The sequence below is a fragment of the Populus alba genome, chromosome 8, assembly GCF_005239225.2.
Source record: "Populus alba chromosome 8, ASM523922v2, whole genome shotgun sequence".
NCBI lineage: Eukaryota > Viridiplantae > Streptophyta > Magnoliopsida > Malpighiales > Salicaceae > Populus > Populus alba.
Genome location: NC_133291.1, coordinates 5,555,839 through 5,574,232, shown reverse-complemented (window position 1 = coordinate 5,574,232; position 18,394 = coordinate 5,555,839). Strand labels below are relative to the sequence as shown.

Below are 18,394 nucleotides of genomic sequence, written 5' to 3'. Positions count from 1 at the left end.
CAATTGTGGGGATAATTGACACCCCCTTGACAATTAACCTCCCTCAAACATGTTTAAACGGTAAAGGGTAATTGATTTTTTCTTCAGTTTTATCAATAACAATTGTTTCTAGTCTGCATTGAACCAAAAACGAGATGAGCCTAACCCAAGAGTACAAATAAGAAGCCCTATCTTTATAACTTAATTAGTCAGTTTTGAGTTTGTTTTTAATAATTATGAATTCAAATTCATTTGCCCTAAGTTTATTACTCGAGAGGTTGCAGGGAGTTTACCAGGCATGGGTTCCACGCAACATTCTTTTGGAGTGTTTAGGTTAACCCAACATAATTTTGGTATTCACAAGATGGCAAAGAGTATGTTATAAAATCGAATGTATATTTCCAAAAGAAATGACAAGGCATTTGTAAGTATCTACATAATATTTTACGTGCATTTTGTTGTCAACATTTGCGACAATGCCTGTGATGTTCGCAATGTTGTTAGCATAAATTATGTAATTTGTTGGTGTCAAAATCAAAGCATAGCATGTGATGACAGAACACCGTCATAGGACTTGCGTTCATTGTTCATTTCCAGATTATAAAACGAGGAAATTAAAGGTTTTAGTTCTAGAAACTGTCTTTTACACCCCCCCAAAAAAAAAAAAAAAAAAAAAAAAACACCTCGGTCAGATCTTAAGATAAATGGACCGAATTTTCCAAACCATGCGGCCAGGGTAGTTGTGTCCGTGTTACAGCAGCTTCAAGAGGTGGTACCTGGGTAGATTAGCTAGGAAGCTGGGAAGGAAAAATAGTATATTATTTTTTATTTTAAAATAAATTAAAATATTTTTTTATTTCACGCATTAACACATTAAAATATTAAAAAATATATTAAATTAATATTTTTAAAAATAAATATATATTTAAAAAGTATTTAGAAATAAAAATAAAATCATCTTAACATCACTTATAAATACCAAAATTAAATAAGACAATGGTTTATTTGAAATTGTAAAAGCAGTTATAGTTTAAAATATTTTTTATTTGAAAATGTGTTAAAATAATATTTTTTTAATTTTTTAAAAATTATTTTTTATATCAGTATATTAAAATAATTTAAAAATATAAAAAATTTATTTTTAATTAAAAAAATAAAATTTTAAAAACATCGTTTGCGTTGCATTCACAATCATTTATGGATCACCGAAAATATTGTTAGCGTTCAGTGGTATTCGGAGCTAACGTCATCGGTAGCACTTGTCAGTTGTCACCCACCAAAATTCTGCTAAGATGACGAGAAATCCCATATTTGCACTGCAATACTATTTTAATTCTGACAACTTATCTTGTTTCTTTTTTCCCTATTAAAAGAAAGAAAAGAGACTCCTGGGAAAGGTGACGTCATTCACATGAGGTCGTCGTCGTCGTGCTCTAACGAATCGGATGGCCAGCATTCCAGTCGAGGAGTCAAAACGAAAAATCTCCGGCGTGATGAATGAGCTTTTTCACAAATTCTCCGTTACTGTATAATTTGGTCAGGGAGAGAAATTATATGCCCCATTTATAAAATTAAACGCCACAATAAAGAGAAAAAAACAAGAAACATCATCATGCAATGTAAGCTTGACATAATTATTTTGCTTTAAAATAAATTTTAAATCAATTAAAAAAAAAGATAAAATCCTGTCTATGCGTCTATCTATTTACGAGAAAAGCGGACACGTGAGCTGCACGGGCGGTAGGGAATAGCAAAACCCTGAGAGAGTGAGAACAAAATGATTCATTTTTCGAATAAAACGTTGACGCTTTCATAATTTCCTCTGAGAAATTTCTTTAATGGGAGAGTTGAAAGCAATCCAAAGAGATGTGATTCATGGGAGGGTCAGTTTTTGGGGGTATTATTGTAAGTGAACAGTCTGAGAAAAACAGTCATACCGTGGGGGTGCTAGCAAATGCAATAGTTTGACTTTGCGTTTCAAGCGGGTTGGATAAATTTTGAAAAAAATAATAAAAGAGTTAATTTTTTTATATATTTGATGTATTGATATTAAAATTAATTTTTTAAAAATAAAAAAATATTATTTTAATATATTTTTAAATAAAAAATATTTTAAAAAATTAATACTGTAGCAAAGAAAGAGAAAAAAGAAGGGACCTCTCAAACTTTACCCGTGACCCATTCCAAGTCACGCTCGCCGGTCTTCCCCCCCCTGTTTTGCAAAATATTAGATAACGCGTTTTCTTACTTTCTCCCTGGTCTTGCCTGTTTCCTCGCTTAAATATACAAACAAATCCTAAATAACATACCCATTTCGCGTCAAATTAAAGATCAAAATCTTAAAAAAAAATCACCGGTAAGCCAACTATAAAACATATATATATATATATGTAAAATCACAATCTCTTTTGTTTTTGTTCTATCTTTAAATTTCTCTACCGAAATCCTTCGATCTGCTGTTTCTAAGCGTCATCCTAGGGTTTCAAATAAGCTTACTTGTTCTTTCCTTTTCTATTATTTTTTAGTCTGAAGAGGAGAAAACGAGATTAGGGATTGCAAATGAGTGATCACGTGGTGTTGGATGTTGACCGACTCATAAGGCCGCCGGTGACTGAGGAGTCTGTTCAGGCGATCGTTAAGGAAGCCGACGCCGGGCCCTCGTGCTCGAGGGCAAGTGAAGGAACCGATGGTCGTGTTTCAGGGGAGGAAGGAGAGGAGGAGCCGTTGATTCAGGGGGGCGAGTGTCGCATTTGCCAGGAGGAGGATTCCATCAGCAATTTGGAGACTCCTTGTGCTTGCAGCGGCAGCCTCAAGGTATAATAAATCTTGACAGATTTTATTTCTTATTAAGTTCTTTTTAAAGATTTTAAATATTATGAAATTGAGGGTTTTTGGTCAACGGAAAGGTCGCTCCTTCCTTGATGCTTAGAGAGGTCAATTAATATCTTATTTTGTGTTCTTTAAAGTTAGGTTTTCATTGTAATTGACTTCTGGAAAGGCTAGCCAGTGCCGGTGTATAATAGTTGTAGCTTGTTGGATTAGAGCATGATTTTTTTATCCCTTGTTCAGTGTTTTACATTTGTGAAGACATCGTTTGACATTTCATCATGTTTGCACTGTAAATTTTATTTCATCTTATTCGAGAATTTGTTGTTTCGGAAGATTGTATTAGCTAGTTTGTCGTGATGTTTGTGCCTATGAGATGCATTTTAGATAATCTGACTAAAGGTCCTGTCTTTCCATCTTGCCCTTTTCTTTTTTAAATGGCATCGGATACTACGAGCATTTAGATTGATGTTAGTCTTCCCTATACACCTTTTATGTATGTGATGATGACTGCAATTTCTTTTTTCCAGTATGCCCATAGGAAGTGCGTCCAGCACTGGTGCAATGAGAAGGGTGATATCACTTGTGAGATATGCCATCAGGTATGCTCGCTTAATATTGTTTTCTAGCTGTTCTCTGTGCTCGGCTGCATTCTTGGCTCCTTATTGATTTGGATAGCATACACCATTTCATGAATGTACATGCATTTTTAACATGAAAACATGCGAAGCAATTTTTGGATTTCACTTCCTACTAGCAAAGCAGCGGTATGCTGTAATGATCAAATTGCAACTAAACAAACACCGAAGAAGCATACAGGTGGTGTTGGAGACTCTAGGCTTTCATTGTGTTATATCAGGCTTAGTTTATCAGGGGAGGATGTGGTTGTGTGTATGGTGGTTGTGTATATGGAAAAGTAATGTAGGCTTCTATACCTTTGGTGGAATTTTTTGGATTTTGTGGAACCGGGTGAAAGAGTGTGTGAAGAATGTTGTCTGAACTTTTCAGAGGATTTTTAGGTTAAACGTCAATTTTTGATGTGTTGGATAATTGTCTGCAGTTTGTTTTTGTATTTATTTTGTATGTAGTTCAATTCAATTTTTTAATTCTTCAACTTACAACATAATATACTTGATAACCCTGCTAATTTTTCATCTATGATGTATAGCCTTACCAACCTGATTACACCGCTCCACCTCATCCACCACACTCTGAAGATACTGCTATTGATATTGGGTATGTTTAAAATCTCTTGTATGTTTGTTGTCTTATAAGTTGGTGCTAATTTTTGTCTTTTTCTCTAGGATTGTTGTGTTTTTTTTTATCTCTTACATATAATTTGATGTGCATCAAAATAACTTAAATGTTATTTACCTATCAATGATTATTTTTGCATTATCATGCCTTCTTGACGTTCTGACCATGATCTTTTTTGCAGTGGAGGCTGGACAATCTCTGGCACTCAACTAGATTTGCGTGATCCTCGCTTATTGGCAATCGCAGAGGCTGAGCGCCATTTTCTAGAATCAGAGTATGATGACTATGCTACTTCAAATGCTAGTGGAGCTGCATTTTGCCGTTCAGTTGCTCTTATCGTAAGCCCTTAAATTATAAATTCCTCCAATAGCATTCACAGGAGTCTAATAGATTTTTTTTTCATGGTTCCGTGTGAAAAGTTTATTCAGAATTTTATGTGAATTGATCATTTGTTACATGAATTAAGGGTATTTACCATCGTGTCTGTGTCCTTGTGTGAATTAGTCCATCGTAAGCCCTTGATTTCATAACTTCCCCCAATAGCATTTGAAGAGTCAAAATTTTCTTTTTTCATGGTTCCATGTGAGAATTATAATTCAGAATCTTTTGTGAATTTGTACAATTGTTCAGCTGTTACAAGTAAAGGATATTTTCCCCGTGCCCTTAATATTGAAGTGTTTGTTTGCTAACACATGATTATATTTTCTCAATACCTGGAGAATACTAGCAATATAAAGAAACCCGATTGAACCAAACTTTGGATATTTGAACAAACTTCCCTCTATATCACATGGAAGCTGCTTGAGCATACCACCTGGGTGTCCATGCTGGCCGTTACTTGCATCTGCTATTTCTCTTGCTAATGCTTTCTTATTTAAGCTCTCATTTTTCTTTGATTATCTACACAATTGAAATTTGGTTTTAATCCTAAATTCACTTACATTGCAGTTGATGGCCCTCCTGCTCTTGCGGCATGCATTGACTCTCACAGATTCTGATGCAGACGATGACGTATCTACATTTTTTTCTGTAAGTGGAATTGGTATTTCCATCTATTATATGATAACGACGATCATCATGTCTTTGTTGTTTAGTGTTTATTTGATTGCATGGTTTCACCAATCTAACGAACCAGTTGATCACCTACAGCTTTTCCTGCTTCGGGCAGCTGGTTTTCTTCTGCCCTGTTACATCATGGCCTGGGCCATCAGCATCTTGCAGCGTCGGAGGCAAAGACAGGTTGGTGTTTCTTTCAGTTCTAGTCTGTTGTGTTGTATCTGTAACTTTGTCCATGCTATCTTTTCATATCAAATTGATGTTATATAATAGTTTATATTGAAGTTTATACAATAATTTGTTTTAACAGGAGGCAGCAGCATTGGCTGCGACACAGGTTGCTTTTGTGCTCCAATCAGGGCAACAGAGGGGTCTGCAGTTTACCATTGCACCAGGACCTACTGTAACTCCTCACCAGGAACCTGTTTAATATTACAAAAAAAAGTGGTTGTGCGAAAGTAATGGAAGGATGAAAGAGAGTGCCGTTGAATAATATCATCCAGAAAAATGTTTAATGGCCTGTTTACAAGGCCAAAATGCTATCAGTCAGTATCTGTCCTGTTTAAAAACGTGTATATGCATTATATTGTGACCAGTTCAAAGAAAGTAGCTGGATAATTAATCTGCTGGCAAAACATGAGCGCTGATGCCCTCGCCCCCTCCCTGTATTTTGTACTTTGTTTAAATTTAAACACATTTTCTTGCAATGCTAATTTTAAATTGTTTCCTCCTGATTTGAGAGTTTATTGTTAGTACTCTGAAACTGGTTTATTTTCTACTGGCACGAGCAATTTTATGCAGCCTTGTGAATATCTTGTTGATTTAGTTGTGTAAAGGGGGTGAGAGCTTCTTGCTCGAGTTCTTGGGAGAAATCGTACTATGAAGATTAGGTTAGCCCCAGTCTTCGTGAAATAAAAAGAAGCCAGAACAGGGACTGGTAGATGGAGGGTTCCCGCGGTAGTGTAGCCCAAATGGAACAATTAAAGGAACTGATAATAGAATGGAGTAAAGAAATGATTCATCAGATCATAATTATCATAGTTGATGATGGAGAGGTGTTTGTTTTATAAAAAACAATCGACACCATGGTGGAAATGTTCCCGGGAAGATTGACGTGCCAGGTTAGAAATCGCAAGGGATGCAATTTAATTGAATGGAACTCTGTAAAGCTTGGTTTGATGGCGCGCCTCTGCTCTTAAGATATCGTGCATGGCTTTCAATTTGGACCGCGACACCAGCAGGGCTGAATGCCGGAAAGATGGAGCTGGCCTCTGCAGGTGCTCGCTCCATCTTCTCCTCACATGCCCATCGGTACTTTATCTAACACACGAGCTGCACCCTGTAAAGTGGAGGAGGGGATGGGGAGAAAATGCGTTCGAAAATGGCAGGTGGATGACCAAATGAAGATAGGACCGTTTAAAACAACTGCTCATAAAGCATCAAGAATATGTTCTCTCAGTCTCCAGGCATGATTATTATTCATTAAAAACAATGTTAAAAAGTAGAACAAGGCAGCATCTCCCTTTTACTTGTGTTTCGGTAACATTCTGTTTGCAGCTCTCACTTTTTGGCGTCCCTTTAGGAACAGATATTGCTTACGATAGGGTTCATCAAGAATCTTCCTCTGCTAAAGAAGTGATTAGCTGTTCCAGAGAATGATTCAACCTGCAATGTGGCTTTTTGTCCTCGAGATTTCTTCGGAACTGGCCGAGAAAAAACAAATATGGAATCTCGAAGGATGCAGATTAAAGTCCTTCTTGGTATATCTTATCAGGCCCAAAACTTCATTGATGATGCATGTTTTGGCTGGCCTAAGAAGGCAACAGCAAAACATGGAAGGAGTCCCCTGTTATACTTGGATCCCAACGCAAAATGGTTGTCAGTTCAATGACCATTGCCAATCTATTCCAGGTAGACAGATTACATTTGTGATTGTCATAGTATCAAGTGTTATTTTGGTCAATGGATACTCATTTTTTGTTCAAATTCATACATTTTAAATTGCACACTATTGACCTTAAAACCCCAATAAACAATTCAAGATAATCTCTGTTTGAGATAATCCTTATTTGATATTGCGTTTCAAATGAGAATTAAACAAATTTTGAGTTTTTGTTTTTATTTTTATTTTTTAAAAATTTTTAAATTGTTTTAACATATTGATATTAATAATTATTTTTAAAAATTAAAAATATATATTTTAATATATTATTAAATAAAAAATACTTTAAAAACAACCTTTAAATACTGCAAACACTCAATTAGTAGTGTTAGGTGGTGCTACAAACCGTTCCATGATCTTGAAAGGTCAAGAAAACCTTCCAGTTGTCAGAATCTTAATAAATGCCAAACTCTATGTCCTCCAATCCTATTCATGAGTGCTCTTTACGACACTATGTGTAATAATGCATGCACTTGCAGTGAAGGATAAGTTGTTCTAAGGAAATGTAATCTATAGGAGGAATTGGTGCTTATTCTCTTCTTCTATTGCATTACGTTCTAGCAGAACATATCATAAGTATTCTTTTGAGTATATGTAAGTATTGCATACTCAAATTTGCTTTAACTTTAACAGAAACTGCTCAGGCGATCTTCTATTGCCACTTTTGTGTGTCGGCCCTGACATGGCACTGGTGGCTTAAATGGAAAAAAAAAAAAAAAAAAAAAAAAAAAAAAGGACCATGGAATATGGATTCGAGTCCTTGCAATCCATTGTTTTAGCTTGTAAATGAAAGTGCTGAAGAGAAGTCCCGACTTTAAGACCAGCCTCGAGAATCTACAAAGCCACAATCTGTAGTTTAGGGTTTCACTTTAAGATTTAAATAAAATTTCCTTCTTTTTACCACAATCTGTAGCTAATGCTACTTCCTATCTTACACCAGAGGGGACATGGCCTATGAATTAAGAGTAATGTTAACAAACTCCAGAAAAAAAACAACACGCAAAAATATTTTTTAAATAAGTACAACCCGTACTACCCAAGAAGGACCCACTTCTCTTCTTTGTATCCTCTTCCTGATTGGCTAGGTTTGAATGAAAGAATTTTCCTGATTTCGCATTGATGAATTATCTTTATATATTCAGGAGAGAGAAAAAAAATGAAGAACAAGTACATCATTGCCGACCATGACCATCAGACAACTCTCCCAATCATTTTATTTTTATATTTAAAAAAAAAATTAAAATTTTTTATTTTTTTATTTTAAATTAATTTTTTCATATTGTTTTAATGTGTTGATATCAAAAATTTATTTTAAAAATAAAAAAAATATATTATTTTAATATATTTTCAAGTAAAAATAACTTTGAAAAACAATCACCGTCAAAATACTATTCTAAAAATGTGTTTGTGCTCACCCCATTTATCATAATTATATGTGAAGTGATATAATTACTTCTTTTTTTCATCTCATATATTCATCCAAAGTTTTTCTAGTTTAAGAAACCCTCAGGTATTTAGGTTAAATACATTTGAAAATACAAAAGGTATCAATTTGGTATGTATATTTTTTAATCTGAATGCATTACCGTTCTTGTAATTCGATCATAAATACAGTTGGAAATACACGAATTTGATGGGTTATTAAATGATTATAAAACCATTATTTTAACTTCACCTAATAGCTTATAATATTTTAAACCAAGTTTCAAACCTCTTCTTTACTGTAAAAATAAAAAGAAAAGCTAAGTGAGATAGGGCTAAAAACAAAAGGAATCTCAGGAAAAAAAAAAAAGTAATAATATTTCGAGAGAGAAAAAAAAAAAAAAAAAAGAGTTTGCAGCCCAAGATATCTTCCGGCTCTATTCTTTAAGAAAATATATTTCAAATGCAAAGTGGGGACTCAAACACCCAAAAAACAAAGCAAGTCATGAAAATAAAATTTCTTTTGTTTTAGAAACCGAAGCCTTTCATCCAACTCACTTGTTGGAGAAAAAGTGGGAAAAGAAAAGGAGTGTTCCATGAGCATTTGAACTTCGATGCATCCCGTTTGACTGGAAAACGACACCACTTGACCATGAAAGCAACAAAACAAATAAAAAAAAAATTGCGATAATACTTGTCCGAAGATATTGCATCAGAGCACAGTTCTTAAGTGCTCATGGTGGATGCCAATCCAGTCAGTGGAGGAGAAAGCTCAGGTTTAGTGTAGCAGCAATAATTTGAATCAAAATGTGATGAAACAGATGTGGATGACTTCATCACTCAACTTCATGATTAAACACATTAGGACTCTCATATCCATCAAGCAAACAAGACCTCCAAATGAATCCGCATATTGATCATATGCATGGCACCGCCCACTAAGGGAGGATTTAATCCTTATGGCAGATAGGGAAGAATACAAAGCAGCAGTCGATTTTACCACGCTACTTTTATTTGGAAGATATAAAGCAAAGAATCAGCACATTAACAACACATTCAAGCTGGGTTTGCGTTATTGGACCGTGATTAAACACCGTTGATAAGCCACCATAAATATTCACCAGCCATTTTAATAAAGTACAAGAACATATGCCTTCGAATGTTCCTAGATGCATGTGCTTTTTATTATAACAGCAACAATAACAGTAAAGGAAAAGAGAATAAAGGGAAAGATGGTCTTCATAAATAAACGAGAAAAAATTACAAATTAATCCAAAGAGAGGGGAGGGAGGGAGGCTTGAAGTGGGTCTTCCTGAATCATTGAATGGGGGATTAAGTACTTGGCAACCCAAAGAAAAGAAGCATAAAGAAACACATTTAGCACAAGAAACCAGGTAATGTTATTTTTGTTGCATAGGGAAGAGAGCTTGGAATTCTAAAGTGAGGAGGAGATCTTAGAATGGCATAAAGCAAGAGCTTGTTTCTTTGGGGGCTCTTCTATTCCTCACTCTCCACCCTCTTGTTTGATTCTTTACATTTGCCACTGTAGCAATATACTACTGGTTCTAGGTGGCCCCGTGGCTTATGTCTGCCCAGTCACTCCTGCTTAAAAAACAAAACTCCCCTTTCTTAATATCAAAGCAATGATAATTTCCCAAAACACCCCCATACATAAAAGATCTTCATACCATTAGAATATGTATTTATAACTGCAACAGCAAACCCTGTTATTCGTAGAAAGCTTGCCTCAAAGTATGCCCCAAAAGTACGTAGTTAAGGCATCCACATAAGCTGAGCTGAACCAAGCTGAGACCCGAGCTGGAAAGACCATTGGCTACGAATAAATATCAGTCCCCAGTGCATGTCCAAGTAAGCATGGTCGGATGATGTGGCCAGACAGTTAAAGAGTTCAAGAGAGTTGTAGGCCTGTTTCAATAGCAAAAGCAAAACAAATGATAGAGATGTGGGGGAACAAATGGAAAAAGATACTTGGCTTCTCAAGGGTATTGTTCCAACTCCTTTATTCATCATTGTCAGATTCTTCCATAACAGCCTTAATTTGTTTAGAATGCAGGCTTATGATTTGAGTGAATCAAAAATCCCAGTGGGTGTTCTGGGGCCCTCCCTGCTTTTTTGCTTTAAAGAGCCCTCCAAATCCAACAAGGGATAAATAACAGACCTATATCCACAGGAATGGACCATACCATAGAAACCTCACATTCTCAGACCTGTTCATCATCTCATTACTCTAAACAGAAACAAAATACTTCTGCTCTTGTTGTTTGTTCAAAGCAGAAACAATGGTTTTTTGTGCTCATAGAGTGCTTATCCTTCTTATATGTATTGGGTTCATAGCAGTTCAACCTGATGAAGTTTATGGCTTGACGAGTGTAGAGCTGGTCCTCAGACACAACCAAAAAGCTCAAGGGACAGCACCACAAAGCCAACGTGTTCTTAAGGATGTTGATATGCAGGGAATGGACACAAAGAAATCAGCGCATGCAAGCAAGACATTTGATCGAAGTCAATCAAACAAAAGAGGAGTACGGAGAGGATCAGATCCTATCCACAACAGGTCCTGATATATTTGAATTGTTTCTTCAAACAGAGGCAGGAAGAGCAAGTCAACAGCTAAAGAAAAAGAATAGTTTCTAGCAATGCAGAGAAAACTAGAAGGTGGTGAATTTTGCATTTTGAAGAACTCTAAAGAGGATGGGTTGATTGATTTAGCGTTTTATTTTATCTTAAGAGTTTCTGTTTTATATATATATAGAGAGAGAGAGAGATGTGTATAGAAAAGCCATTAGAGAAAATGTTCACAGAGCCAGTATCATCTCTGTGCCACAAGTTGAGATCATAATCAACCGCCAATGAACACGGAATGGATGATGGTATGACTCCCTGAAAAGAAAAGACAGTTTTTTCTTCTCCCCTCAATCTTTCTTTGAAATTTGCAGCTGTTTGCTTAGTTTTATGCTTATCTGTAGACTACAGTAATATTCCTTTATTAACAAAGTTTGTTTAACAGTTTAACATACTGAGGGTAAAAATTCTTTGACTGATTCAAACTCAACCCTTGACATGCCTTAACCCAGAACACCAACAACTCCACAACAAACGTAAGCACTAATTAAATAAACTTCCTACCCAGTCATACAGGAACTAGAAGCCTCACAACTGATTTTATGTACATTTATGAAGTAGACCTACAGGTATTCTTAGTGTTTCATTAAGAACTACTATGAAAATCCACACCTTATTTCATGTGACATAAACAGGGCAGATCTTATGTCTACCTATAGAAGCTAAGAAGTAATATCGATATGGGCATACAACATGATCACTGTTATGACCAAGGATGCTCTCCCTTTCACAAAGTAGATAATATTTATGATGCTGCTATTAACCTGATAAAACTAAGAAAACAACAGGTTAAGCATATCTAAAACGACACTTCTACTTTGGATCATCCCACCTATCATAGACTTCATGAAATTTCAATTATCTTTCCCACTGAGTTTGGGGTCGAATATAATTGAAACCACAGTTAAAATATACAGGATTATGAGCAGCAAAATATATACTCCAATAGAATTCAGTTTCCTTTACTGCCATAGAACAGGGGCTCATCATGGTATGGTTTGAGCACATTTGAGGGGGGTTGGTGGATTACATTGGTTGATCTGACAAAGCTTTTTTAAATAACAGTGCACATACTTTGGGTCTCCAACAAAGTAAAATTATTGGTAACATCATTGCATTTCCTTAATAAAAATGACCAGGAACGAGACGATGGATTAACTTAGGGAAAGACGTATCTTTAGAATTATTTAAGGAAATTGTTCTGAAGCATATTTACAGAAAGCGAGGCATTGGGATTGACGCAGAGAATAAGAAAGATAAGATATTATACTAAAAGTTGAGGAGGCAGGATTTGGTTTCTCAGCAGCACTATTAACACCACACTAACCTATTTCCACTCCCATCTTCTTTTCTAGGAAAGTATCGCATCATAACACTATGACTATTCAAGCCTAGAAAATCTAAATGCTCACTAGTTTGCAATTTGGGAAATTCCAACGAGGCAACCAATACAGAAGGGCAAGTCTACCCTACAGGCTGCTTACACTTACTGATTTTAAAAGCCTGTGCCAATCATAAATGATTAGTCAATTTCGAAAAGCAATCAACAAGTTTTTTTACACGAAATTGAAGTATTCAATTAACAAATACATTTAAGCGATAGCAAGCAAAATGAAAGAGCAAAACTTCCCTTCCATATAAAACATAGAGACTTTGTACAAAGCAGGTTCACGCCACGAAATAACATTGCCTATCAAGTAACATGTAGCTCAAAACCGTTCAAGCTGCCATTTATTTTGAAAGAGCAGCAAATAGGTGAACCAGACTAAAACAAGTTAAACTAATTTATCAAAACAGAAAAATAACCATACCCAGAGAGTGAATTCATTCATAAAGAATCCCTTTTCACTTTAGATTTCAAGCTTCAAACGAATAAAGCCCTAATCTTGAAGGTTAGATGATTCTCGATCACCAGCAGATGCTCATCAATCCTTGACTGTATTTTTCAAAAACAATCTACGCCGTTGAATTTGTTGACCACGACGTGGATTCCATTTGGGGATTGTGAGGCGCGTGAGTGATTAATTTAGGGCATTTGTTTTCGGCAGAAAGAAGGTACTTGATTGGATCCTGAAACGGCAAGGTTTACCGGGTATTGCCCAATTAAAAGAAAATGGGCTTTAGGCCGTTGTTGTACTTACAAACAAATGTCAATGGGCTCTAGTGGTTTGGTATTGTTTATTGGTTGTGGCTGTGGACTTGTTTTTTATATATAAAAAAAAGAAGTTTAAAAAAACAAATTACTGTTTTGAATTTTTTTTTATGCCACAATGCTAGTAATAAAATTTAAAAATATATATTATTTTAATATATTTTTAAATAAAAAATAATTTAAAAATAATTATTACTACACCCTTAAATAACCATAATTATGTGCTCTTGTTAAGGATACAGCCGTGTAAGAACAAGATCTTCACATGCTTCCAAAATATAACACACATTTGGTGTCCAGGGAGATTTTTGACAAGGAAGAAAAATGACAGGTAATTTGAGTGAAAGTGGGGTTAGTTCATAATATTAATAGGATAGTTCTTTTTTTTTATTTTTTAGGCTGGTTTAAGGGATTTTTATTTTTTGTAATCTTAGTCTCCTCAAAGTAATATTTTTTTTAATTAATATAGATGTTCAGGCCAGCTTGCACGTATTTTAATTAATTTTATGGGTCTTAAAATTAATAATTATTAAATTTTTAATAATTCTAAAATTTATAAGACTATAATTGATAATTTTTTTTTTAAAAAAAAAATTAAAAAATCTAAACAAAATTCAACCTGCTATTAACAATTCTAATTAGCTCAAAGCTAAACGAAAAATTTAGTCCCTGACATGTTTATCGGCTCCTATTATCTGGTGGGGCCCTCAGCAGTAAAGGGCAGGAGACCATGGAATATGGTTCCCTTGTTTATGAATGGCAAATGCAAGGCTTCCAATATAGAAATAAAGGCAGAAGGACATTTCCTCCCTTCTGCCCTCAAAACCTAGTGTTGCACAAATACCCACGTTATCTGCCCTGCTGACCATGATTAATTGCATGATCGGGATTAATTACTCGTTAAAAAAATTATTTTGCTTGAGGATTTATTAAAAAATTAAATTAAATTTGGCATCAGAAAATTAAAAATTTATAAAGATATAAGAAAAAAAAATTTAAAATTTTTAAAATTGAAGATTTTTTTAAAATATGGCTGAGTTGCGATCTCAGACACCACATGATTGTCATCGTCTAGCTTTTTTTGTTGTTTCTCTTCTACGCTCGTGGAAGATAATAATGCAAGAAGAATAATTATCATGACCGAGTTTCCATGGACTCGGCCTCTCAATATCCCTTTCTTTCTTCTCATTATTACTTGTCCAAGCAATCGAATAGATCCGAGACAAAATAATAACTTCGAGTCAAATGTTCATCCGAGAAAAAAACTCGACTCAAATCCCCTCAGCCTTAATTGCTGCTGCTGCTTCTGCTTCTTTTCTCTTTTTGGTGGGGATCAGGGAGGTGAAAGGTTTAAGGGATTCATTTCTATAAAAATCATGGGTCTTTCTTGGATGGATCAAGTTCCGATCATGTCCGTCCACGGCTAACATAAAAAAAACAAAAAACTTGCTACTTTGGTGAATGATCAACTGATCATAAACGAGTCTAACAAGTCTTAATTCACCAATATAGCATGAACCCACAGTGATATGCAGCTGCTGATGCCATGTCTAGGTTAAACGCGTCCTCGAAACCTCACCTTTCTACCATTCAATATTAACTACTTCATGTCAAAAAGCAGAGCACCGGAAGTGATAATAACAACGAAAGCATGCATGTCTTTTCCCTTTTTTCTCAATCTTTCCTGGAATTAGAGGTTCCGGTGGAGCAACCCTAGGGTCATTCTCTCTAGCACCTTGCGCATGCTCCATGGATGATGGCATCGTTGTTGTCAGGCAATGTTTCTAATCAATTGGTAGGAGTTTTTCTTGACTCTTTGCTATCTAGGCCATATCTTGCGGGCTTTAGGGTTTTAGGGTCAAGGGGTGGCGTTGGTAATTTGATAGCTGTTGTTATTACAACTTTTGTCATCTTGTTCCAACTGGAGATCGCCATCATCTCTCAATATCCATCTATAACTATATCTCTTAAGCATGATCTTAATCTCGCGTCTAATCAAATATCGAAGAGGGAATTAACGCCCATAAATCGCATTTATATTGAGCAGACTTTTCTCTCTTGGATTCCAACGAAGCGTGATCGGAGAACATTAACCACGGATGAGAGTATAAAAAGACAAAAGATCACATCTTCAACTTTTGTGATTTGTCTATGTAATTTTCCTTGGATTATCGCTAATTACAATATTTCCCAATAACATGTATATTTTGTGTGTGTTTAGCAACGGGGTTTGCAAATCTCCTCCAGCAAAAGTGAAAAGAAATGCACTATGATTAGGAGATAGGACTAATACATCGCACCAAAAATAAATAAATAAATAAATGACCTGCCGCCGCATTAGGATGCTTCGAGGGGAGAGGAAAATGATGATTAATAGGTGGACCTCTAGCTAAATCAACATTATTCCTTGTTTTGGCAACGAGATTCTTCATCACCCTTGAAGCAGCGTAAGAAGTTCCTGGCGGATCAAGGAAAGCACTTCAGATGGTCGGTGCAATTTTCAATCATGCTAAGGTACTTTGCCCATTGAAATCTCCTCCCATCGCAAACAAATCAGCCTCCATTATGTTATAGTTCCTCTTCTTACATGATGATGAGCTGCCACTTGATAGATATTTGTCCATTTTGATTACTAAAACCTCATCTATTATCTATTTAAAGAAAGTATTTGAAAATATAATTTTACTTATTTTTAAAGTATTTTTTTATTTAAAAAATATATTAAAATAATATACATTTTATTTTTGAAAAATTACTTTTAATATTGTAACATCGAAATGAATAAAAACGATGCTAACTAATTGTTCGAGCCAAAAATTAGCCATGGCATGCTAATTAGTTGACATGTTTCAACAATTCTCTAATTAACGTAGATTTCTTTCTTGCCATGGAAGCAAACAAGTTTGAAATCTTTTATTGAACTCTATGTGCAAACAGAAGAGGAGACGATTGCGTAGGCAGAGAGACCAATACACGCCTTGACGTGAAAATCATAGCTCTATATTCTGCAGGGGATGAGCTGTGCCTGATGATGAGGGCATACTGTCCTTTATTACTGTATACCCTTAGAATCAAGCCACGTGTTCTTTCAGGACTGCATTGCAGCAGACACCAAAAACCTAACATATCTCTCTGAAAAGTGCCTTAACCCAAATATTAGGCACTGATTTCCATCGAACGTGTTCTTCAGCCTTCACCACCCAAAGCAGAGCAGAACCAATTCTATTGATTGCCCACAACAAAACTAGCTAAACAGGTGAAATCACACACTAATGTTGAAGCTTTGAGTTGACATTACACGAGTAACACCAAGTTTTTTGTTGCGACTCGGAGGGGTGCCCCTTTGCCTTGCACACTTGTATACCTCTATATCAACCATCTTTATCTCCCACCTCACAACCCCCAATACACATTACCTTGTGAGACATTTGGCATTAGAAACAGATAAACCATCATCATCACTGCATAGCCCTCAACTTCTTCATTTTTAGTGTGTAGGAAAAGCCATGGACTTGACCTCTAGCCCCCACCATATTACCAAATCCCCTGACTCGGACACGGATACTGAAACCGCTCTCCAGACCCACCTCACCAAGGCCTTATCTCTTACAAAAGGCTCGTGCAAGACCCGCCAAAATCACTGTTTCCCACCACCACCACAGCAACATATGGTGGTCTCTTATAGAGAATGCCTTAAAAACCATGCTGCAGGTTTTGGTGGCCTGGCCTTGGATGGCTGTGGGGAGTTCATGCCTAAGCCAACTACTACTCCTCAAGACCCTACCTCCCTCAAATGTGCTGCTTGTGGCTGCCACCGCAACTTCCACCGAAGCCAGCCATTTGGCCCCACCACCACCACTCGCGTGCCGCCGCCACCGCCAGCACTTAACTGGACCACAAGCCCAGGTCCAGGTTCAACAAGTTCAGGCCCAAGTCCAAGCCCAGCATCACCAATCCCCCAGTCTTTCTACCCTTCTGCACCTCACATGCTATTGGCCTTGAGCGCAGGTCATCCTGATGATACCCAACCCCAGAAACAAAGTCACAGCCTGGTAATGATAAACCCACATGGGAAAAAGAGAGCAAGAACCAAGTTTAGTCAAGAACAGAAAGAAAAGATGTACCTTTTTGCTGAGAAGTTGGGGTGGAGGATGCCGAGGGGCAACAATGATAGAGATGTTGGACAGTTTTGCATTGAGATAGGGGTTAATAGAAATGTTTTCAAAGTTTGGATGCATAACAACAGGTCCAGGAAAGAAAAGGTCAGTGATAGTTATGGTATTAACAGCAGCAACAAGTGTGGTTTTAATGTTAACGAGGAAGCTGCGGGTAGAGTAATTGGTACGCACAACGAGGGATACAGCTTTGATAACGATAACAATGGGAGCAGCCATGATAGCTTTGATAGGTACCGGATTGAGAGTAAAGTCCATGTTGATGGTTCTATGACTCCCCATGGGTCTTCTACTTCATCTTGATCATGGGATGGATGGAAAGAAAGGCAGAGGCTAGTGGGCGTGAAACCTCTCTGTCTTGTTTTTTCTTTTCTTGTTGCCTTCTTTTGTTCTTTTTCGTTTTCTAGTTTCTTCAACTATGTTGATTACTGATTAGTGATAGCTAGTCACTAATTAATGGTCATGGAAATCGGAATGGAGGATGCATGACAGTTTAAAAGAGAAGTAACTTTCCTTCCATAATCATTTCTCTGTTCACTTATCTTTTATATTTTACCAGCATGCTGCCTTTTTTTTATTTCTTCAAACGTGTCTCTCTGGACGTCCTCTTTTGTCTTTCATGGTTTAAACTCCTAATTGTGGCTTCTCCAGAATGTGGGCAAACGTCATGATAACTGCGCCATAGCATGTAACGGATGTGCTTTTTTGTGTTTTGTTAGAACTGAGAAAAGAGCTCTCGTTACTTGCTTGTTATGATTAATCCATCTTCTTTTAACTAAAAGGTGCAGAGGGGCGATTTGCAATGACATATCATCTGTTATTCAGTTTTTGGAGCAACTCTGCTCTTGCAGCGTCGGATTTTGGGCTAAGGGTTGTTTTTTTTTTTTTTTTTAAATAATTAAAATAATATATATTTTTTTAAAAAAATTATTTTTAATATTA

General features: G+C 36.2%; 3 protein-coding genes and 1 long non-coding RNA gene across 4 annotated transcripts; 3 read left to right on the top strand and 1 right to left on the bottom strand.

Annotated features, from left to right (window-relative positions):
- The first annotated feature begins 2,169 nt into the window (after positions 1 to 2,169).
- On the top strand, positions 2,170 to 5,852 carry LOC118033539 (uncharacterized). The gene is made up of 8 exons (XM_035038553.2): positions 2,170 to 2,335; positions 2,505 to 2,793; positions 3,336 to 3,407; positions 3,974 to 4,041; positions 4,244 to 4,400; positions 5,011 to 5,091; positions 5,212 to 5,301; positions 5,429 to 5,852. The coding sequence occupies exons 2-8, from the start codon at positions 2,539 to 2,541 to the stop codon at positions 5,546 to 5,548; spliced, it is 843 nt and encodes a 280-aa protein (XP_034894444.1). The 5' UTR covers positions 2,170 to 2,335; positions 2,505 to 2,538; the 3' UTR covers positions 5,549 to 5,852.
- Positions 5,853 to 9,703: 3,851 nt separating this feature from the next.
- LOC118033538 (uncharacterized) lies at positions 9,704 to 10,312 on the bottom strand. Its single transcript, XR_004684873.2, has 2 exons — positions 10,171 to 10,312; positions 9,704 to 10,084 (listed from the first exon to the last, which is right to left on the bottom strand). It is a non-coding gene; the product is annotated as an uncharacterized lncRNA (long non-coding RNA).
- Positions 10,313 to 10,782: 470 nt separating this feature from the next.
- On the top strand, positions 10,783 to 11,517 carry LOC140955899 (CLAVATA3/ESR (CLE)-related protein 45-like). The gene is made up of 2 exons (XM_073411147.1): positions 10,783 to 11,057; positions 11,260 to 11,517. Exons 1-2 carry the CDS (start codon positions 10,783 to 10,785, stop codon positions 11,354 to 11,356), a joined length of 372 nt encoding a protein of 123 aa, XP_073267248.1. The 3' UTR covers positions 11,357 to 11,517.
- Positions 11,518 to 16,257: 4,740 nt separating this feature from the next.
- On the top strand, positions 16,258 to 17,989 carry LOC118033546 (zinc-finger homeodomain protein 11). Its single transcript, XM_035038560.2, has one exon. The coding sequence runs from the start codon at positions 16,784 to 16,786 to the stop codon at positions 17,753 to 17,755; it is 972 nt and encodes a 323-aa protein (XP_034894451.1). The 5' UTR covers positions 16,258 to 16,783; the 3' UTR covers positions 17,756 to 17,989.
- Positions 17,990 to 18,394: the final 405 nt, after the last annotated feature.

Bases quoted from the DNA above. Each gene is read 5' to 3' on its own strand.
- LOC118033539 (XM_035038553.2), top strand. From the start codon at position 2,539: ATGAGTGATCACGTGGTGTTGGATGTTGACCGACTCATAAGGCCGCCG. The intron at 4,042-4,243 runs GTATGTTTAAAA...TCTTTTTTGCAG, and splicing joins GATACTGCTATTGATATTGG to TGGAGGCTGGACAATCTCTG. The intron at 5,092-5,211 runs GTAAGTGGAATT...GATCACCTACAG, and splicing joins ACGTATCTACATTTTTTTCT to CTTTTCCTGCTTCGGGCAGC.
- LOC140955899 (XM_073411147.1), top strand. From the start codon at position 10,783: ATGGTTTTTTGTGCTCATAGAGTGCTTATCCTTCTTATATGTATTGGG. The intron at 11,058-11,259 runs GTCCTGATATAT...ATATATAGAGAG, and splicing joins TCAGATCCTATCCACAACAG to AGAGAGAGATGTGTATAGAA.
- LOC118033546 (XM_035038560.2), top strand. From the start codon at position 16,784: ATGGACTTGACCTCTAGCCCCCACCATATTACCAAATCCCCTGACTCG.